Raw genomic sequence first — 23,360 nt, forward strand, 5'->3', positions numbered from 1 at the left:
AATTATCAAGGATAGTAACTCTTTATCATACATGAAAACTACCGCAAATATCTTTCAGAGCTTGTTTTCATTTTGTTATTGTTTATGGAAATTCTTTAGTGTATGTATTTTTATTATTTGGCCAAATTTACAATTGTTTTATACTACGTCTTCACTATTTTTTTGTTGTTGTTGAAACGCTCTCTCTACCATCAAATCAGGAAAATATTCCATGTACTTTTTTCTTTCAGGTATATATGATGTTTGCATTGTTGTATTTTGATTGTTTTAGTTCTTTAATCTGTCTAGAGTATAACTTAACTTGGGTATGGTATGAGAAAAAGCTTTAACTTAATGTTTTTATCCAATAGTTGACTGATAATTCCAGAATCTCTTACTGAATAATAAATCGCTTCCTCAGTTATGTAAGAATTATAAAATAATTATTTGGGACTTTCTAGGTTGATCTGAATGTGTATACTGGCGCCAGGGGTACCACACTCTTAATTATTGCAGTTTTAGGGTAAATATTCATATCATTTAGCTTTTCTTCCCAGTATTATCTTAGTAATCTCAGCATTTTATTCTCCCAGGTGAATTTCAGTATCACTTGACAATTTTGAAGCCCATTCATATTTTTCTTGGAACTCCATTAAATCTGTAACTTACTGTTGAGAGTCCGTATCTTTACAATTTCCAGTTTTTCATATAGGAAAAACACACATCCTTATTACAGGTTTTCTTAAATTTGTGTTTCTTGAGAGATTGTTTTTATTATTGCTCCCTTTGGAGCTTTTTTGGATTTTTTTTATCCCAGTTGCCTAACTCTCCATGAATTTTTAATACCACAGATATACACTACATCTATTGATTTAGATTTTTTCACCTCCTAAGAACCAATTTTCTCCCCATTGCCGACAACATCTCCCCATCCCTTTAAGAATGTATGCTTTAAATCTCCCAGTTTTTTGAGATTTATAGGTCAGAGTTTGTGGGGGTTTTGTTTGGTTGGCTTTTTCTTCCTTATCAATCCAACATAATTTTTAAAGGTTTTGCTAAGCTATCTTATTATAGACATCTCTATGGCATTTACTGTTGCAAATAGGATCTCTTTTCCCATTGTTTTCTTGGTTTTTGCTAAATAAGTCTAATATTTTAGAATATTAATTTTATATCTGGTCAATACAATATTTGTAGATACCTCATTATATGATCTGAAAATAATACAGTTCTTTTCTCCCCTACAGTCAGCATGCCTTGGTTCTTTTATCCTTGCATTAGTGGGCACTTCTGGAACATGTTAAGGCCTAGACCTGTAGAAGGTTTAACACTATATTAAAAATGTTGGTGACGATTGGTTTGAATTGATGTTATTGAGTGCAGAAAGTATCCCTCAATTCCTATTTTTCTAAGTCATTTTACTGGTAATTAATATGAAATCTTATCAAATAAGTGTCTGATTATAGGATACTCATATGCCCCGGTGATCAGGCCTCTGATCAATGTGATATATTAAAATTATTATTTCCTAATATAAACTTATTTTTAGATTTGTAGATCAAATCTAGGCTTTAGAGCTCTAAGTATACATTCCTCGAGCATGCTTTCTCAACAGGGCAAAATGTGTTTCTTGGCGAGGAGAGCAAGAGAAGCTTAGCTATTGCAATGGTTTGTGGCCTTTCAAAGTGCCATAGTGCATATCTGGGTATTAAATATCTGAGAAACTAAAGAGTATTAGGGAAAAAATAGCTTGTAAAGAGTATTAGGGAAAAAATAGCTTGTTAGGCGCTACAGGGGAGCAATAATGGGGAAAAAAGGGTTGAAACACTGCTCTGGATTCTACGGAACAATATTTAAAATTTTCACATCTTTGTTTACATCTATGAATGTCTTCATATTACTTTCCACCACGAAGAACAACTTGGCCAAGTACAGAATTCAGAGGTCACAAATTTTACCTTCTAATCTCTGTACATTTGCTCTTTGTCTTCATGCAGTTACTATTACAGAATTCTATATGCCAGCCTGATTTTTGATCCTCTGATACAAAAATCTGTTTTTATGTTTGGACCAGTGGTCTCCAACAGAACTTTCAGCGTTGGCAAAAATGTTCTATAGTTGTGCTGTCTCATACGTAGTCACTAGCACATGTCACTCTTCAGCCCTTGACTGAGGGACTAATTTTTAATTAAACTAAATAAATTTACTTAATTTAAATTTACATGTATGTAGCCACACATGCCTAGTGGCTATCATATTGCATAGCTTAGATCTGAATGCTTATCATGTTACATCTTTATTCTTAAAATGAACATTATCACTAACTTGGAAAAATAATTCTCTAGAATAACTCTTTTTGGCCTGTAGTCCTATTCTTCTACCTAAAAGCTTAACTCTGATCATAAGAAATCCATCCTGCACCAAGTAAGTTACATTTCTTATTCCTAGGCCTACTGAACTTGGTCTTTGTTTTTCTTTTTTAAGATTTTTTTGATGTGGACCGCTTTTAAAGTCTCTATTGATAAAGTCTCTATTGAAGTTGCTTCTGTTTTATGTTTTGGTCTTCTGGCCGCGAGGCATGTAGGATCTTAGTTCCCCAACCCGGGATCGAACCTGCACCCCCTACATTAGAAGGCGAAGTCTTAACCACTGGACGGCCAGGGATAGTCCCTGAACTTGGTCTTTGGCTGATGGCTTCACGAGTAATAAGTGTCCATAGGAAAGTAAGGGTGGGCCAATCAGACATGGCTAGATGTTTGCCCTAAGAGGCAAGAAATCCAAAGAAACATTTAAGACATAATCTGTGCCACTTCCCCTCTAACTTTAGATATATATCCACTAAACAGCTTGTGTGCAGTAAAGGTACAGTTTACCCTAATCTCGAGTGCAACAAATACTGATTTCAGCATATCCTGGCTGTAGCCCACTTACCCAAGACCACTTCTATCGTCTCATTAGCTGGGCTCACAATCTCGGGTCTCTTGTTCCTGGATTTCACTGAAAGAAAAACATCCATAAGGTCTCTCGCAGACCAGAATCTCAAGTGATGACCACACTTGGCAAAATATACCAAAAGGCATCTGCCCGACATTCCCTCTACTGGCCAAAGCACATATAGCAGGAAACAGAAGGCCGGAGGTGAAGGTAGGAGGCTGACACAGAGACCACAGCAAAACCCACAGAGTGGGCCCTTCTGAACCCAGAGTTTGGTGCTGCAAAAAAAACCCCCACACATCACCAGGCCCTGGGGCTCCAGACAAGTGCCCCTCTTCATGCAAATCAGGAGAAACGAGTCGTTGTGGAAAGGAACTTCCCTGGATGGAGCGTTATTAACCAGAAGGCCATCTATTGGTAGACGTGCTTGTACTTAGTAATTTTCACAATGACCCAAGAGTGAAAGCCACAATTACTGAAGAATGCCAACCATTTTGGCATAATTTATTAAAATAAGCGTAAAAATACTAAGGAGCTCCAGAAATTAATCTGACCTATCTGGGGCCAAGCCTGAGAAACTATGAATTTGAATGCCCAGTATTTATTCCGCCACAGTCAAAAAAAAAAGTTAGCTCCATCAGGGCAGGATACTGTCTCCTTTGTTCCCTAATGTATACCTAGAACAGTGCCTGAAACATAGTAGATGCCCAATAAATATGTATAAATCCACCTTTAGAAGAAAACAAAATACAACCTCACATCTGATTAAGTATGTTATTTCTACGTAAGGGATCAGAAAGGATGGCAGAAAGTATTTTAAACCCATGTGACCTATTTTTAAAACTCTGTAGTGCCCTGTTTTCCCTAAAATTTGGTCTGCTGGTCTGGTTGCAGTACCCCAAGGAAAACAAATCAGAGCTACACAGTGACCAGAGAGGGGCTGCTCAGGAACTCAGGACGGTTGTGATTCAAGGACTCCTGAAGTTTACGAGTCATTGATGCTTGTAGGATGTAGGGAAGGAATTGATTCTGAGACAATAAAATTAACCTTTGAAGAAAAAATGAATTATTGTAGAATTGAGAAAACATAGCTCTCTGAAAAGTGATCATAATCTGGGTTTACCTGGGATAGGCCCTGTTTATCCCTGTTGCCCCAGAGTAATTACTGATAGAGACTGCTTTGACTTTCAAAGTCCTGGTTAAACTAACTCTATTCTTTTCTTACTGAAAGCTTAGAAAACCCTGGTATTTACAGAAAGGTTGAGCATTCTGCCCATCCCCGGGTAACTTGTAGGAGTGCCTTGGTTTTATTTTGTTGTAGTTTTTAATATGAAATACGGTTAAGAGAAGCCTCAGGGAATAATCACCATGCACCTACTCATTTCTCATCTGTTTGGCCCCAGGCACAGGACCACAAGCTGAGCACACTTGATCTCTCGCTTTTGCAACAAGCTTGGAAGCTTGAATTTTCTTACAGAGGAGGAAACAGCCTTAGAGAAGTTAAGTGACTGGACTAACAGAGATCTAACAAGAGTGTAACCTGTGCCAAAGTTCATTAGCATCCATCCATCACGCCAGTGATGGCTAGACACTCAGACTGCCCAAGTGAGGGATCTCAGAACTGTCGTTCCTCCAGTGCCTCTCCAGAGAACCCTCTGGAGAAGCAGCTCTAGCCAGGCCACAGAACGTGCCTCCGAGTTCAGCTGGAACACATAGCTCACCCTTGTCTGTTTGATCAGCACTGCCTCTGAAGTAGGAATGAGAAACACATACATAACACGTAACAACAAAAACTAGACTAAAGCCAGGTGACCTCTGGCAAGTCATCAAGCTTCTCTTGGATTTAGTCCCTCCATAGACAGTGAAGGTGATATTAGAGTTATGGTCTCTGGGCCTTCCTGGATTTAAAATCCTAGGATTGGAGCTCTGACTCACCTAGAGTAATGAGTTTTATCGCCCGGGTGACGTGATACTGCTTTCCCAAGTGTGTGTAGGATGCATGACACGTATAGTGCCCATTATGCGCCGTAGTCACATTCGTGATGATGAGTTTATTTGTTATTCCAACAAAGTTTATATTGTCAAGAAGTAGAGGTTTGCAGTCCTAAACAGAGGGAAAGGAAGGAAGTATTGAAAACCAGTTATTCATATTTATATTCGTACGTATATGAATAGAAAGGTTCCTTGCATACAAGTTTTAATATTGCATTTTTTTGCAAAGTCATAATTACATTCCCAGGATTTACATTTTTATGGCTATGAGGCTTGAACTTTGAAGACAAGTGAAGACAAACTTACTCTGCAAGAGAAACACATTTGAGGAAAGAATGCTAACACCATAGTTGCTTAGTAATGCTATACTTCCATTCTTCACTGATACTATTTTGTATTTTTTAACCTCTACAAGATGACTCTCCATGTAAGCTCCAACAAGCCAGGTAGATCAAAGATACCAGAATATGATGTATTCCGGGGAGTGCTGGCCAATCGCCTTTCAGACAGTTAGTTAGAGAAACCACTAGGTTATCCAAGGACCACTTAATGTTTGTAATAAAACACAAAATAGTATACTTTGTAACAAACAGTTATTTCTTAAAAACTCTAAATTTATAATCATCCTTATCTTTAAACATCTTTTAATGCCTACTATACTTTTCTCAGCTCTACCTTATTAAACAAGAATGACGTATTTTGAGTTAAGCTGCAAATTAAATGTGTACAGTCTTAAAACCTTTTAAAAACATCCTATTAAATTTCACCACTCAAAGGCAAAATAATATGCCAAAGGAAAAAGCGCTTTGCAGATTCATCCTATTGTCTGTGATAGAAAACTATTTTATTTGCTAGATGAGTAGAATGCCATATGTAATATAAAATTACCTTATACCACTGTATTTGGGGTAACTCATTGTTTTCATCTCTGAAAAAATCCAAATAAGGACATACAAGTTGTCCATCTCCTGGAATCAGTAGTCTCTGTGTAAATACGGCTTGTGAATTGTAACACAAGTTAGGCTCATGCTGTACAAACTCTGCAGCTATTTTAGTTTTGAGGCAGTAAGTTGAATTGCTAAAATAAATCAAAATAGGTTTATTAGAAGATTTTTCTGTCCTTAACTATTGCAGGTGCATACAACGCACGTTTGTAACATATTAATTCCTTTCTTACCTCACTGCACAGTAGTAATATCCTGAATCCTCTACTTCAGCAGGAACAAACCACAGTTTATCTTTGTGCTGATGAATCCTGGAGTCTCTTTCGGTAGATACAGGTGTCTCGCTGTCATTTTTATACCAAATTATAGGGCCTTTGTGTTCACTTAGGATAAGAGGACATGAACGAGCATCAATTTCATGTGCAGACGAAACTAAAATAACTTCCTCTTCACGTGCCACACATTTATCTTTAAAAGGGAGAAAGGGAAAGTCATTTCTATAAGAAATTAGTCAGTGTTTCTTAATGTAATATCTAAATATAAACACACCAACTATTAAATACATTGATTTGTGTTATACGTGAGAGTGCTGTAGCCTTATGATTAAGAGAATCATCTTGGAAGTCTAAAAGATTTCTAGTCAAATCCAGGATGTCACTTACTACTTGTGTCTTTGAGCAAGTTATTTAACCTCTCTCCTCCCCTCTTTACTCAGCTAAAACTTGGGGATAAGGTAGCAGGAAAAGATGGCTGCTTCAGTAAAAAGATGGAATAACCGTTATTTACCCTCCCACCTGAACAACTAAAAAATGCACAAAGTAGATGAAATAACAATGTTCAAGACATCGAACGTCAGGGAATGAAGGACACAAAGGAGGCGAGCCCTAGGGTTTTCCCAAATTACTGTGTCGAGAGCAATTCTAGGCCACGACATTGCTGGGAGGAAATGCAGGCAAAACCCAGTGTTCTCTCTTGAGTTGAGGAGATGGAGCAGGGAATCCAGGTCAACCAAGAGAGTGGAGGGCAGAGTCTCAGCGAGATTACAGCTGTACACAGAGAGTAAGCAAGCTTTGGAGGTCTACAGGATCTCCCTCAAGTTTTCAGCTGAGTATCAATTAGCAGAAGCATGAAAGAAAGCTCCCCAAGGCCAGAGTGAAAATTGCCACAAGAATTAGAGTGGATAATACCCGGAGCGCACACATGCCGGGAATGGTGGTTGTTCTCAACAGCCAGAATGGACAATCTTATCAGTCATGGGGCACCAGGCAGAGAACCCAGAAGGGCTTTGTCTCAGTAGATGGAGCAAGTTAGGCCTAGAATAAACCTTGTTCTGCTCCTGACTTACAAAGCTTAAAAGCAAGACCTAAAAGGATCAACTATTTCCAAGTAACAACCCTGTAAAAGAACAAAGCTCAAGAACGTTTTTAGTAATAAAAAAATATCCAATGCCCAACATGGTAAAATCTACAGTATCTAGCGTCCAATCAAAGATTACTAGGCATGCAAAGAGGCAGCAAAATAAAGAGAAAAAAAACAGTCATATCAAAACTGACCCATAAATGACACAGATAGATGGAAAAAATTAAAATAGTTATTATCACTGTGTTCCCCTAGTTCAAGGGGCCAGATCAAGCATGTTGAGTAGAGAAATGAAAGAGATTATTTTAAAAATCCTAAATCAAACCCCTAGAGATGAAAACTACAATGCTGGCTTAAAAAAAAAAAAAAAATGGATGTGATTAATGGCAGGTTTGACACGGCAGGAAGAAAAGCTTAGTGAACTGCAAGATATAGCATTAGAAACTCTTCAAAACTAAACAGAGAGAGAAAAATAACAGAATGAAATAAACAGGATTCTAGTTAGCTGCAGGACAACTTCAATACATGTGATAAGAATCCCTGAAGAACAGGAGAGGTGGGTTGAACAGGAAAAATAGTTGAAGAAATACAAGTTGAAATTTTTCACGATTTTATGAAAATGATGTAGCCACAGACCCCAAAATCACAATAAAACCCAAGCATAAGAAGCACGAAGAAAAGCACACCAAACAAAGACAAAAATGATGCAGCCTTCTTGCCAGAAACAATACAAGCCAGAAGAGGGCAGAATAAAGATAAGTACTAAAAGGAAAAACATCATCTACCTAGAATTCTATATCCAGGGAAAGTACCTTTCAGAAATAGAGGCAAAATAAAGACTTTTTCATATTTATAAAAGCTACAAAAATTATCACCAATACACCTGTACTGCCAAAACATGTAAGGAACTCCTATAGAAAGAAAGAAAATAGCATCGGATGAAAAATGAATCTACATAAACGAATAAATAGCACCAGAAATGTTCACTACATGGGTGATCGTAAAATAATTTTTCTTATTATTTAAATCTCTTTAAAAATAACGGAATATTTAAAGCAAAAATAATGTCTTTTGAGATTTATAACATATAAAGAAGTAAAATGTATGGAAACAATAAGGCAAAGTTCAGGAAGGGAGAAGCAGATATATACTGTTTTAAGTTTCTTATACTATTTGTGAATTGGTATAGTATCACCTGAAGGTAAACAGTGATAAGTCATAGATGGATACCATAAGCACTAGAGTAGTTATTTTTTAAGTTATTAATATAAGCCAACCCAGAAGACAAAATAAATCATGAAAATTCTCAATCCAAAAGGCAGCAAAAAAGAGAAAACACATAACAAAGAATTAATGATACAAGGTGAAAATAAAACAAGATCCTAAAATAAAACCCAAACATATTATCATATTTTTTTCATGGTCTAAACAACCCAGTTGAAAGGCAGAGATAGACTGGATAAAGAAAGAAGGATCCAACTATATGCTAACATACACACAAACTCACACATAAACACACTTTAAGTGTAAAGACACAAATATGTTAAAAGTAAAAACGGGGAGGGGAGAGAAATATCATGTTAACACCAATCAAAAGAAAGTTTGAACGTTTATTATTATCAGTCAAAGTAGATTTTATGGTGAAAAATATTAACAGGGATTAAAAAGAGTCATGAAATTATGATAAAGGAGTCATTTGTCAGGAGGTACACAGTAATCCTAGACATTTACTCACCTACTGACAGTGCTTCAAAATACATGAAGCAAAAACTGACAGAATTGCAAAAAGAAATAGAGAAACCCACAATTATAGTCTGAGATTTCAACAGTCTCCTCGTAATAATTGGTAGAACAAGTACAACAATTAGACAGAAAATCAGTAACGATATAGAAGATTTGAACAACACTATCAACCAATTTGGCATAATCAATATTTACAAAAACTCCTACCCAACAACAGCAGAATACACATTCTTTTTAACTGCACACAAAAGAACTTACCAAGATATACTATATTCCTGCTTATAACCCAACAGTCAACAAATTTAAAAGAATTCAAAGTATGTTCTCTCTTGACAATGAAATTAAATTAGAAATCAGTAACAGAAAAATATCTAGTAATTCACCCATGTATTTAAAAGCTGAAAAAAACCCAACCAACCAACAAACAAAAAAATCACCCATGCATCAAAGGAGAAATAAAGGGGACTTCCCTGGTGGCACAGTGGTTAAGAATCCACCTGCCAATCCAGGGGACACGGGTTCGAGCCCTGGTCCGGGAAGATACCACATGCCTCGGGACAGCTAAGCCCATGCACCACAACTACTGAACCTGTGCTCTAGAGCCTGTGAGCCACAACTACGGAGCCCACGTGCCACAACTACTGAAGCCCGCATGCCTAAATCCTGTGCTCCGCAACAAGAGAAGCCGCCGCAATGAGAAGCCCGTGCACCACAGTGAAGAGTAGTCCCTGCTCGCCACAACTAGAGAAAGCCCAAGCACAGCAACAAAGACCCAACGCAGCCAAAAATAAATAAATCAATTAAAAAAAAAAGAAGAAATAAAGGAGGAGATTAGGAGATAAGTCTTTTGACCTGAATGATAAAGAAAACACAACATATCAAAACATACGGCATAAAAAGGAAACAATACTTAGAGGAAAATTGATAGCACTAAATGTCTGTATAAGAAAAAAAATCTCAAATTATGACTTTGGATTCAAGAAATTTTTTAAAAAATTACACCCTAAGTAAGCAGAGGATAGTAATAGATCCAGGAGCAAAATCAATGAAATGGAAAACAAAAACAATAGAGAAAAAAATCAAAGATACCAAAAGCTAGTTCTTTCAGAAAAATCAATAAAATGGATAAATCTCCTGCCATACTGATCAGGAAAAAAAGAGAGGTGACATCTCTCATTAAAATGATTTTAAAAGAGTAATGAGGAAATATTATGAACAGCCTAATGCCAATAAATTCAACAACTTAAATGAAATGGGCAAATTCCTTGAAAGTGCAGACTATAAAATCTGCCTGAAGAAGAAATAGATAACCTGAATAGCCCTACAGGTATTAAAGAAACGGAAAGTGTAGTTAAAAACCTCCCAACAACAAAAAAAATCTCAGGCCTAGATGGCTTCACTGGTATATTCATAGAAGGCCCAACACCAGTTTTACGCACACTCTTCTGGAAAACTGAAGAGTCAGTAACACTTCCCAGTTCACTCTATGAGGTCAGTATTATTCTAATTGCAAAACCAAACAAAGACATTCCAAGAAAAGAAAACCACAAAACAGTCTTCATCATGAACATAGATGCAAAATTTCTTTAAAATATCTTAGCAAATTGAATGCTACAATATATCAAAAAAGGACAGTGCATTATGATGTACACAACATCCCCCCCCAAAAAAACCCACAATAAAACAAAACTAGGAATAGAAGGGAACTTCCTAAAGCTAATAAAGGACAGCTATAAAAACCTTACAGCTGTCATATACAAGATTAGAAACAAGGTAAGAATGTCCACTCTAACCCCTTCTATTCAACATTGTATTGGAAGATCTAATTAGTGCATTAGGCAAGAAAAAGAAATGGCATACGGATTGAAGAGAAAAGTAAAATGTCTTTATTTGCAGACAACATGATTTTCTATACAGAATATGCTAGGAAATCTACCGAAGACCTAGAGGGTTTGTAAGTTGTAGGATACAATATGAATATGCAAATTTGAAGGTGTGTGTATATATTACCTAAGAATAATTAGAAACTGGATTTTTTAAAATGCCTTTTACAATAGCATCAAGATATGAATAATTTAGGATAAATGTGACGAAAGATGCATCAGACTGATCCAATGAAAATTACAAAATAAATTTATTTAAATAAATTTTAAGAGATCTAAAAAAATGAAGACGTCTATACTTTGTTCATTGATCAGAAGACTTGATATTGTTGAGCTGCCCCGTTCTCTCCAAACCAATTAATACTCAATTCAATATTATCTTGATTGTGATGATGGTTTCAGGCGTGGATATGTATGTCAACACATCAAATTGTATACCTTAAACATGTGTGGTTTATTGTATGTCTATTATAACCTCAATAAAGCTATTTAAAAACAGAATGGAAACAAAAGTGGCTAGGCACTCAGCAAGGTACCTGCACTGACGGAGGACTGGTAAGTATTTAGCTCCGAGGAGTAAGAGTAGCAATAACAGTGATAAAAGAGTAAACCTTAAGGTCTCAGCTCAACCCACTCTCCTATTTATCTGGGGTTTGCTCCACCACTCCATCAAAACTGTTCTGATCAAAGTCACCTATGACTTTTAAGTTGCTAAATCAAATGGACAACTCTCGGACGTCATCTTACTTAGCACATCTGCACTGGACACGTGTTAGTCTCATCCCTGAAACACGTTCTTCACCTGGCTTTCAGGACATTTGGCTGGTTCTCCTCCTACCTTTCAGGCCAGTCTTTCACTGGTTCTTGGATGAATGGAAGCCTGACCACCCATCCCTGGAGGGCTGCAGGGTTCACTCCTTGAAGTTCTGTTCTTTTCTAACCACACTCACTTCCCAGGTAGACCCATCCAGTGTCAGGGTTCTAATAGCAGCTGCTTGCCAAGGGCTCCAATTTTGTACTTCCAACCCCTGGCTCCAGAGTGCTTAGTCAACGTCTCTCCTTAGACAGCTTAATGGACAGCTAACTTTAACATGTTCAGTCTGAACACGTGACCTTCCGCCCTCCCATCAATGGCAACTCCACTTTGCATGCGCTTGGGCTGAAACCCTTAGTCATCCTTGATTCTTCTCTGTTTCTCACACCCACGTCCAATCTGTCTGCAAATCCTGCTGGCTCTGTCCTCAAAGTATATCCAAACTCTGACGACTCACTTCTCCTTGTCACCCTTGAATAAGTTACCATCATAGCTTGCCTGGATTGCTGTAATGGCCTCCTAACTGGCCTCTCTGTTTCTCCCTTTGCCTCCCTAGGATCTGTTCACAGTATAAGAACCAGAATGAGCCTTTAAGTTATGGAAATTCCCTGGCGGTCCTGTGGTTAGGACTGCACACTTTCACTGCTGAGGGCCCGGGTTCGATCCCTGGTCGGGGAACTAAGATCCCACAAGCCGCACGGCGTGGCCAAAAAAAAAAAACAGAAAGGAAAGTTAGATCACCTCTCTGGTTTCAAACAGGGAACCTACACAGTCTTCCCACCTCAGAGTACAAGCCAAGATCCTTAGAAAGGTCTACAAGGTTCTCTACACAGTCAAACTTCCACCGCCCCCCATTACCTGAATGACCTCACCCCGTATCACATCCCTCACCATTCCCTCTGCTCCAGCCACAGCAGATTTCAGCCCCTGGAACATGCCAGTACTCCTGGCCTCAGGGCCTTGGCACATGCTGCCTAGAATATTTCCCCACCCCCAACCTGATCTCTATGACCTTGGGCTCTTAACCTCACTGGGCTTCAGTTTCCCAATGTATAAATGAGAGAATGAAAAGTAAAGATCTTGAAAGGACATCCAGCAATACAGTTCTGTGACTTGGGCATCCAGACACACGTAAGAAAAATGACTCTGTTCAGCAAGGTACTTCATGTATTCTAAATAACAGATTTTCTTAGCAGACAGGAACACAAGGAAATGCTTAACTCACCAGCCTCCAGAGAAGAAGTCAGTAGAGCTATGAAACAAACAAGCCTGAATAATACTTTCATATTCTCCTGGAGAAACAGAGGAATGAAAGAAAAATTTTAAATGTTACTATTCCCCCAAACATCTCTAAGACTACACACACGGACTCCCCCCCTGGTCCCACCCTTACCCGCAAGTCATACTGATGGGTTAGTCTCCCTACATCACTTACGTGATCATGCTTCTGGACGCAAACTGGGGAAAAGGGGAATGAAGATTTTTAACAGAACTGGGGACAAACTCACACAGCTTAAGATTAACAAAACTTCCATCAACTGTCCCAACGTTCACTTCCATTTAAATTTCCCCCAAATCTAATCTATGCTACACCCAAAATAGACTACCCACTGGACCCTAAACCATCTTGCCTCTACTTACATGGATGTGTTCCCCACCTGGAATGTACCCACTGCCAGGACCCACTTGCAAAGTCTCCCCATACTTCCAGATCCTGCAAAAGCTCACACCTTCGCTTTATAAGGTAAGACACTAAACCACTTGTACGAAATGGTATAGCTGCATAGAAATGCACCAGAAAGCCTAAAAGAAATAAGAACAATATGTCATAATTGGGTTGCTTCTTGTGGTTGGTTGGTTTGCCCCTTCTCTGGGGCTTGCTGGGGCTTTTTATCTAAAATTTCTGTAATAAGCATGTATTAATCGTATCACAAAGAAAACCAAAATTATAAACAAAACCTCCACAGCTCCTCTGAGTGGTTTAGAAGCCACACTAACATAGCAGCAGCTACAACAGGTATTGATCAGCCATAGGGCTACATATTAAACTGAGGTCCTGGTAACCTAGCATTTCAATTTCCTAACACTCTGTCCATGTACTTGGCAGGGGGCGTAATCAGATTAGGCGTTTGACTGATGCTGGAAGGAAAGCACGCCCGTGGCTTTATCCATAAAATATCCCTAAAATAATATCAATTGAAACAGGAAAAAAGCACTCCATTTTGCCTACCTTTCTAAACTTCTCAGGCCCAAATTAAGTTAATGTTCAGTACGGCCCCCTTTACCTTTTTGAACGTTCTTGTTCAGTGCTCCTGAAGGGGGACCTTACAACTACATGCAATGAATTGCAGTCTCGTGCTTCCAATGAACTTATGCACAAGTCTATTCAACAACCTATGAACTCCTAGTATTCCACAGGCCTCAAACCAAACTCATTCTCCGTACCAGCCATGCTCCCTACCTCAGCGACAGGGACAGCGCTGCCACGCTCCCACCCACCCAACGAGAGACCCAGGCTCAGTGACCCCGACACCCGCCATCCCCAGAGCTGTTCTCACCAGCCCCGAACAGCCCGGCTCCGGAGAGCAACAAACCAGCCCGGTTCACTCATACCCACTGCTGATGCCTCTTTAGCTCAACCATCACCGGCTCCTTCCTGGATTAATTATGCCAGCTAGCTCCTTATCAGTCTCTCTGCCTATGGACTTACTGCTTCCATTCAATCCAGGGATCTTACAAACTCATAGCTACCAAGTGATCGGTTCAAAGCGCCTTCACCGGCTCCCCAGTGCACCCCAAACAGTCCGCACCCCTCAGCAAAGCACACAGGTCCTCTGTGCTGAGGCTCTGACTGCTCAACCCTCCACCTTCCTCTCCCCATGTCCAGTCCATACGTCAGCCTTCACCTTGCCCAGTTCTCCAACCTCAGAGCCCTTGCCTTTGCTATTCCCTCCACCCTTCACCTGGTGGTGAAGGTACCTCCCCACCCAGCAGGTCTCAGCCAGGGTCACCCTCCTCCCATCAGCTCCAGGGAGCCCCCAGAACCCTTGCCTGGCCAGACCGTCTTTCTCTGGGCCCCTGCAGCAACCTGTGTTAATGCCTTCGCACTTTTCACTGCAGTTACCCCAGGACAGGGAGCCTCATGGGGGCAGGAACCATGACCCGCCTATCACTGCACTCACACCTTCCAGAACTGTGCTGGGAACTCAGAAGCCCTTGATGAGTGCTCACAGAATGAGTGAAAAAATGAACTAAAGAAACAGCTATCCCCTCGACCCGACCTCAGGGGCAATGTCCAGGGCAGACCGCATAATTTCATGCTTCAAAAAAAAGCGGTCCTTTTCATTTTACAGAAGATGAAATTTGCCTATATTCTTTTCTGTAGCCGTAAGTTAATCGCAAACACAAAATATTTTAACTAAGACATCACAAACCCAGATTCTAATAACATGCAATCATTTGAATATTAGCTGGAAAATGTTCTACTTAAGAAGTGGTATTAAAAAAGGGACAATGTGCTTTTTAAATACAGGCACACCTCGTTTTATTGCGCTCCGCTTCACTGCACTTTGCAAATACTGTGTTTTTTAACAAATGGAAGACTTGTGGCACCCCTGCATCGAGCAGGTCCATCGGCACCGTTTTTCCAACAGCAGCCACTCGCTTCATGTCTCTGTGTCACATTTTGGTAATTCTCAAAATACTTCAAACTTTTTCGTTACTATTATGTTTACATTCATCTGTGATGAGGGATCTTTGATGTCACGGCTGTAATTTGTTTTGGGGGCACCACGAACCACATCCATGTGAGACAGCAAATTTAACTGATAAATACTGTGTGTGTTCTGACTGCTCCGCCATCTGGCTGTACCCCCAACTCTCTCCTTGGGCCTCCCTAGTCCCTGAGACACAACACTATTGAAATCAGGCCAACTAACAACCCTACAATGGCCTCTAAGTGTCCAGGCAAAAGGAAGAGTCAATCAATGTGGCAAATTTCAGTGTCGTCTTACTTTGAGATTGCCGTGGCCACCTCAAGCTTCAACAACCACCACCCTGAGCAGTCAGCAGCCACCGACATCCAGGCCGGACCCTCCACCAGCACAAAGATGATGACTCGCTGAAGGCACAGATGACCGTGAGCATTTTTTAGCAATGAAGTATTTTTTAGTGAAGGTATGTACATTGCTTTCTTGGACATAACGTTATTGCTCATTTAACACACCGCAGTATAGTGTAAACATAACTTTTGTATGCACTGGGAAACAAAAATTTCGTGTGACTCACTTTATTGCAATATAAGCTTTACTGTGGTGGTCTGGAACCAAACCCACAGTATCTCCGAGGTGTGCCTGCAAATGCAGGGAAAAAGAAGACAATCTAAGCGTGAGAGACGCCCCCAATCGCATTCTCCTCAGTTTACCCCCAGCATGAGGGCAGTGATCCCTATACCTGATTCAAGCCTTGAAACCTTCCTCAGAGCCATGAGACCACGTTCCTTAAGTATCCTGTAATTCTGACATTTTACTCACATAAATTAGCCTTCTCCCAAATTAGTCTAGATTAAGAGTATTATTATCATATTTACCTTGAACCTGTATTCAGATTATTAAATAAGATGGGAGGCTTTGACGTCTTGCAGTCTGGCTTATTAACTATTTCTGTAACCCTGAGGAGGTATGTTTTAAATTTCTATGATAGAAGGAAGTAAATAAAGGGTGAAAACATTTCCCGATTACCTGTTCCAGGCCAATCCATGACTCACATTAGTTTATTAAAGACACCACAAAATCAGCTGAACTCTGCCAGGTGTTCGTTCATTTAGTCACAAGCTCTGGCTTGTTCGATGAGTGGGCGGGGGAGAAGACAAGGAAGGTGCCAGGCTGAATTCATACAGAGTGTGTCTGGAGATGTAATTCCAAATTAATTGTGGGCAAACAACGTTTAAGAATTGCAAGTCCAAGGACGGTGCGACCTTGGACACAATTCCTCCTGAGCCTCGGTTTCCTCGTCTGCACAGTTGGCAATGGGCTGGGTGACTATAGACCCCTTCCTATCTAGTAGTCCATAAAATGCAGGAGCCCGGCCCCAGGGGTCCAGGTTTTACCTCGCCTGCCCTGGAACTGCTCTGGGAAAAAAGCAGGGGGGGTGAGAGAAGCCCCTTCCCCTCAGCAGGGGACCTTCTGAATCCCTGTCAGTCTCCAGGATCCTAGGGCAAGGGGTTTGGCTCCAGGCCATGGGATGGGGGTTAAGAGTCCCATGAGTGTGGACAGTGTAGAGAAAGCAGGTAAAGACGTACCATCCAAGGCCAAACTAAACAAAAAAAATGAACAAAACCCCCCGTATGTCCCAAGACAATACAAAATTCCAAGGGTGAAGCCAAACCTGACTAGCCTTCACCCTGCTAATCCTTGAAAGGCTGGGCAAATCAGAAAATCCCTCAACGACATTTGTGTTCTGCTGTATACCAACATATACAGCCTGTACACCAGGCTGTATATGCTAGTGCCAGGGACAAAAATAATTTTTAAAATTCAAAATAAATAAAGTGAAATATAAAACAAGAACCCGCTCTTCAAGATGGTCACAATTCAGCCGTCAGCCACATGTGATCACGCAATACATCCCACATAGCCATCAATGGCACACTGGATAAAAGTTCAGCCTCTGTGTCGCAGTTCCCCCTTTGGACAAAATGGGGATGGTGATAACAGTATTCGTCCTTGAAGGCTGTGATTAAGTGAGTTGTCACACATGAAGGGTTTAGAACATTGTCTGGCAAATGGTGACACTCTGAATTAGTTATTATAAGTCACCCATGCTCTGATGAGAGATGTAAGTTTTGGTAAAATGTTCTCAGATATCCATTCATTTCTTTATTCATTTGCTGCCAAATCAACAACTGTATATTGAAGGTCTACTACATGCCTGTGTGTACACTTGGACCTGGGAACAAGATTAGGAACAATGACTCAGGGGCTCGAGGAGCTCACCAGCCAGCAGGGAGAGTGGACATGTCTGCAGGGTTACACCACAATGCGGGACTGAATTTCCATGGGGAGAGAGATGCCCCGGGTAGGAGGGAAGACAGGGCCTAACGCGCCCTGAAGGAGGGCTTCTGGACCAGGTGAGCCTCACGGTGGGGAGAGCATGGGGGATATTCATCATGTTCCATAGCATAAATCAAAGGTGAGGCACCGGGAATTCCCTGGCGGTCCAGTGGTTGAGACTCCGCGCTTCCACTGCAGGGAGCGCAGGTTCGATCCCTGGTCGGGGAACCAAGATCTCATGTGCTGGGTGCGGCCAAAAAAAAAAAAAAAGGTGAGGTGCCAAGAGGCAAAGTTGGAGAGATGGAAAGTGCCCAGGACACGAAGAGGCTTGCTGAGCAGTTGGGACTGCCATTTGTAGGTGGCAAAACAATCACGTAATGCTTTTAAGCCACAGAGTGGTATACGATCAGATTTTCATCTTTTAAGGAAATGTTGGCACCCATGTGGAATATATAAACAGGAGAGGTGTCTGGGGAAGGGCTGTAGATGAGCAGGGATGCAGGCATGAGCGGCCAGCAGTGACAGACAGACGGAAGGGGGCATATCTGAGTCCCACTCAGAGGCAAGCCAGAGAAGGGGTCTGGGACCCACCGGCCCTGATTCCCTCAGGTGGGACCAGCAAGGGCAGGGCAGGTGAGGAGGGCAGGTTCCGGCACCCACACAGCCGAGGAGATGCCTGGGGATGTCACTCAGTGCACCGCCAGCCTGGGTCTCCTGAGACCATGTAACAGAAATCGAGAATTCGATTGTGAGGTGGAAATTCAGTGACGTGGACATGGAACCCGGGATGAGGTGGAATTGAGGCAGCTCAGACCTGCACTGGGAGCCACCATGACATGGTCACAGCTGAAGCTGAGGGGGAGGCAACCCTGAGAAACCGGGTGAGCAGTGCTTCTTTTTTTTTTTTTTTTTATTTGCGGTACGCGGGCCTCCCACTGTTATGGCCTCTCCCGCTGCGGAGCACAGGCTCCGGATGCGCAGGCTCAGCGGCCATGGCTCACGGGCCCAGCCGCTCCGCGGCATGTGGGATCTTCCCGGACCGGGGCACGAACCCGCGTCCCCTGCATCGGCAGGCAGACTCTCAACCACTGCGCCACCAGGGAAGCCCAGCAGTGGCTTCTCAATGGCTTCACAGACCCCTTCAGAAGTCAGATAAAACTACGGAGATGTCCCAAAGAAAAATGTACCTCCAAAACCAAAATATTTTGTATACAATGGGAAATAGTCCAAAACTACCTGAAACAGGGTGGAGGACTTCAGCTGTTGACGAGAAAAGGCCGGCGGGCCCCTGGGGTGAATCAGCCCAGTAACTGTGGAGGAGGCCTTGTCTCGTAGGAAGTGACCGGCTCCTTAGGAAGGAGTCACCATCTTCAGGGGGCGCATCTACCTGGGGAAGGAAATGCACACACGGGCATGAGCTGGAACAAGGAACGTCAAGTCCCCGACCACCACACAGATCTCACGGGGTCCAACAAAACAAAACAGGCTTACAAAGGTGAGTCACCTGTTTAAAGAGCACGTGTCCCACAGTCCTTTGAGAAAATCAAGTCAGGGGTGAAGAATACAGAGGCGGACAACCCCTAGTTTTGTTTTGTTTTTTAATTTTTCCTGGCGTAAAGTTGCCTTACAATGTTGTGTTAACCTCTGCTGTACAGCAGAGTGAATCAGCTCTACGTAAACATACATCCCCTCTTTTGGATTTCCTTTCCACGTAGGTCAGCATAGAGCACTGAGTAGGGCTCCCTGTGCTATCCGGTAGGCTCTCATTAGTTATCTATTTTATACGTAGTATCTATAGTGTCTATATGACAACCTCTAGTTCGTTTTGATTAAACGCACACACCTGGCACTTTGCTGCACACAGGGATGAGTCAAACCACCTCTTAACGCACCTGGCCACTTAACGCAACTGGAGAATAATGCTCAGGGAAACGCACCAGATGCCAGGAAAACCTTCCAGGCCCTGTTTAGTAACAGTCATCCCCTCAGAATCTTCACTCTTCCTTTGCACCAAGCATATTAACACACTGGCATTCCAAATTACATAACTTAAGATAACTTCTAAAAAGCTGAGCTGGGAATGCCCTACTGTGACGTCCTCTAGACGTTTCACCATTCATTCCCTGGTTTTGCAGTTTCCTTTTAGAGTTTTGCAGTGTCATATTTTTTTTTCTCAGGTCTGAATCATTTCCTTAGGCCTCTGAGAAGCTTGTAAGGCCTCAGCATAAGGCCTTTTAATGCCCAGTGGATAAAACAGCCTAATTCAACGCCAAACATTCTCCTTAGACTAAATGTACTAAATGCCACCCTTGTTATTCACTTTGGACTTAAGAGAAAGTACAGGGCATCCCATCAAGGTGTCAGAGCTCGTCATCATGAATCATAACAGGACACAAGATCAAAGACAAGCCTCCCAGATATTCCCGTCTGCAGGCCCAGCAAAGGGCCCTCCCCACCTCCAGTCGTGTGGCCCAGAATGACCACAGCTGATGGCAGTCCCGTGGACGACGACTGGGGGAGGGGTGGACGGGCAAGCGGACCAGATTTGTTTGGAAGGTCCAGGAAACCTTCCGCAGGGAAGGACACCCCACAGCCCTCTAACCACTTTCCTGCCTCGATGCAGTGATGCCTATGCTATGTATGAAGTTTCCCAGACTTGCTAACGTCCTCTCCATAGCAGCTTCCAGCTGATGTGCAGGGGTGCAGCAGTGCACTGAGGTACCCCACTGCCCGACGCAGGGCCGTCGTGGGGGGCCTGGGTCAACAGGCCTCGGCTACTCACCCCACCTCCAGCAGCCTGGCCCGCTCACGACAGTGCACCGTGGAGTGGAAACACAAGGCGCGACTTTCTACGACGCTCGCTGCAAAAGCGAGCCCTTGTGAGCTCCCCAAGTCCAGCTCCCATTGCTTTTTGGTGACGCCGTTTGGAAACTAGTACATCACAGCATGCCTATGTGGTACATGGAACATACATAGAAAGCTAGTGGCTTATTAAAGACAAAGTGAAAGTACAAATGTGAGGCATAGAGCAATTTCCTCCTAGACCCAGAATGAGAAACTTCAACGTGAGCTAATTTATAAGAACAGAGATTAAGCATCAGAATTTACAGTGAGCGCATTGGCCCCAACCAAAGCCCCCCTTCCGGGAAGGACTGACTTTATCCACAGCGCCTTCCTGTCACTGCAAGAAGTTCCACACCCAGTGCAGACAAAGGAAAAGAGACATGGGGGTGGGGTGCTGTCATGAGAACCCGAGGGATTTCCACAAGTCCCAGAGCCCCCGTGAAGGGCGGGGCAGGGCATTTGCTCCTAGTTTGTGGCCACAGAGCATCTATTAAGGCCTTCTTATTCTTGAGGAATTTCCTTCTTGTTTCTAAGGAATTTCCTTCGTGTTTCTGAGGAATTCCCCCTCTGTGACTCTTGCCTTCCAGGACAGAAGCTACGCAGAGGACTGAGGTGGTGCACAGCAGATGCACCCCAGATGCATGAAGACATACTGTTGCGTGGGCCCAGGGTCCGGGCTGCACCGTCCCACACAGGGTCTACAGGGGGCAGTGCCCAGTGGGGCTTGAGCAGTTTCTATCTACAGTAACCTCCAAGCCTGACTCCCTGGCATGCCCCCAGCTCCATCCCATACTGTGAGGGCCCTGAGTGTGCATACACGCAGACATCCTCCCGTCTGGCCCTGGCCACTCTGCAGACCAGGGAGGCCCTCAGGCAGTGGAGTCCCCAGTGGACAACCCAGGAAAGAGGGTTGCACACGCCTTGGAATCCAAGTCCAGGTTATCTGGGCAGGGAATGCCAGGGCTCTTGGGCCCCTGGACCATCCTCTTGGCCCCACAGACTCCTAGCCATGCCGAGGCCAGCAGCCGGCTCTGAGAAACAGAACAGAACCCTCCAAAGTACAGGGCCTGGGTGGGATCTCTCCTGCCAGGTCTAAGGGAGGTTTCTGGAGAAACCCAAGGAGAGACATGACAACACTAGGGGGCCCCATCCTCTTCCAGGGACCTTAAGTAGCAGAGCCCCGCCTCCTAAATATAAAAGGAAATCCTAACGGTACTTTCCACGTTTCCACCTCATGCCTACTCTCTCTCCACACTGAGCGCCACGTAAAGACACGGACGGCGTTATTTACTACAGCTTCTCATCCCAAACGTCAATCAACGTGGCCTCCGTGTACATCGGACATCGTGGGAGAATATTCAGAGAATGACGCTCCAACTGATTCACCTATAACTAAGAAGGTACAGTGGATGAGGCCCTGGGGAAAGCGAGGGCTGTAAGGCAGGTTCTTCAGCTCGTGAAATGTCACCACCCACATGTTCTATTGAAAATCAGTGGAAACGTGCACAGGGAATGGATGACGGTATTAAAACGAAGCTCATAATTATGATGTTCACCTGTTACAAGCATTCAACCAGCTATTAAACAGTCGATATCATTCAGACCAAAAATGTCAGTTTTCGGAACTTATAAAGCCAGGGAACTACACGATGGTGGGAAATACTTTAGAATCCTGTGCTTACACAAGTCCTTGTTTTTTTAAACTAGAGCCACGAATACCCGCCCAGAGAAGCTGCAGATGGCCAGGGATCTCAGAGCCCGTCTTCCAGGGGTAAGGATTCTCCCTGAAGCTTTTCTAGGGGGAGTTATCATTTTTACATTAGAGGATACAGGGCTATGTCATGAAGAGGAAAGAAAAGTCTCCAAGAGATAAAACGTGAGGCAAAGAACTATCTCTTAAGGTGATATTGTGGAGTGCTGGGTTGAGCATCTACTCTCCACTTCCCAAGAGGAGCATTTTGGAGGTAAACTCGGCGAGGCACTATCTTACGTAAGCACCACAGTCATCTCCATTCCGTCCCAACCACGAGAAACAGAAGCACTGGGGTCCCACAGACTCACACCCACCAGCCCAGACACACAGAGCAGCCCAGCCCCGAGGATGGACGGGGCCCCAGGACGGCTCCATACGGGGAAGGAGAACGTGAACGTGACCGCCTGGGGGTCGCCACGGTGTGCCCCCGACGCGACATGATGACTGTTCCCATTCTGCAGAGATGAAAAACACACAGACATCCTAAACCCTGACTACGTGGTCGGCATGGCCGTCACGGATCTTCCCCCGAGAAAAAGCTTTCCACGACTCTGAGCATACAAAACCACTCCCACCACAGAGGGAAAAGGAACACTTATCCTCTCAGAAAATCCAAAAAACCCTGAAATGTTGGTGATTTTCCTCTCGGGGGACAGATCCAAAAGCCTAGCTCACAGAACTATTTGACTTATTTACCCAAACGGGGCAAGGAGAGTTGCTTTTTTTTTTTTTTTTTTTTTTCCATCATAAGGGTATCATGTACAGGACATGAAGATAAAGTAAAAATAGCCACAGAGGTTTCCGGTGTTGCTAGGAAATCTAAGTTATTCAGCTCTTACACGGCTCAAAGCCACCAGATTGGTGGTGTCACGTGGGTGTTAAGGGCAAAGGGGAAAATGAGGCAGAGAGGGAGTGATTACCATCACAAGAGGGCTACAGACAGGAGTGGGCTTGACCGCTAGGCTGGAGTTTGGCAAGGTCTCCACTTTGCCTTCCTTGGGCTCCTGGACAAGAGAAACCAGGCCCGGTGATGGGAGTGACTCTGGTCTCCATCCCTGGTGACCT

The 23,360-nt window shown here is 42.8% G+C and overlaps 1 protein-coding gene across 2 annotated transcripts in view; it reads right to left on the reverse strand.

The window, feature by feature from the left end:
* The window catches only part of IL1R1 (interleukin 1 receptor type 1), an 87,787-nt gene that overhangs the window by 14,428 nt on the left and 49,999 nt on the right, over positions 1–23,360 (reverse strand). For both annotated transcript variants that reach the window (XM_022599025.3, XM_022599026.3), the window contains exons 2-7: positions 18,935–19,085; positions 12,874–12,940; positions 6,083–6,317; positions 5,794–5,983; positions 4,849–5,017; positions 2,911–2,976 (exon numbers count right to left, since the gene is read on the reverse strand). In XM_022599025.3, the coding sequence (XP_022454733.1) occupies positions 2,911–2,976; positions 4,849–5,017; positions 5,794–5,983; positions 6,083–6,317; positions 12,874–12,934 (721 nt within the window). In that variant the 5' untranslated portion in view covers positions 12,935–12,940; positions 18,935–19,085. The remainder of the gene's footprint in view (positions 1–2,910; positions 2,977–4,848; positions 5,018–5,793; positions 5,984–6,082; positions 6,318–12,873; positions 12,941–18,934; positions 19,086–23,360) is intronic.

The sequence above is a fragment of the Delphinapterus leucas genome, chromosome 13 (assembly GCF_059928025.1).
Source record: "Delphinapterus leucas isolate spDelLeu-1000000601 "Yukka" chromosome 13, BTC_Dleu_Yukka2, whole genome shotgun sequence".
NCBI classification, from domain to species: domain Eukaryota; kingdom Metazoa; phylum Chordata; class Mammalia; order Artiodactyla; family Monodontidae; genus Delphinapterus; species Delphinapterus leucas.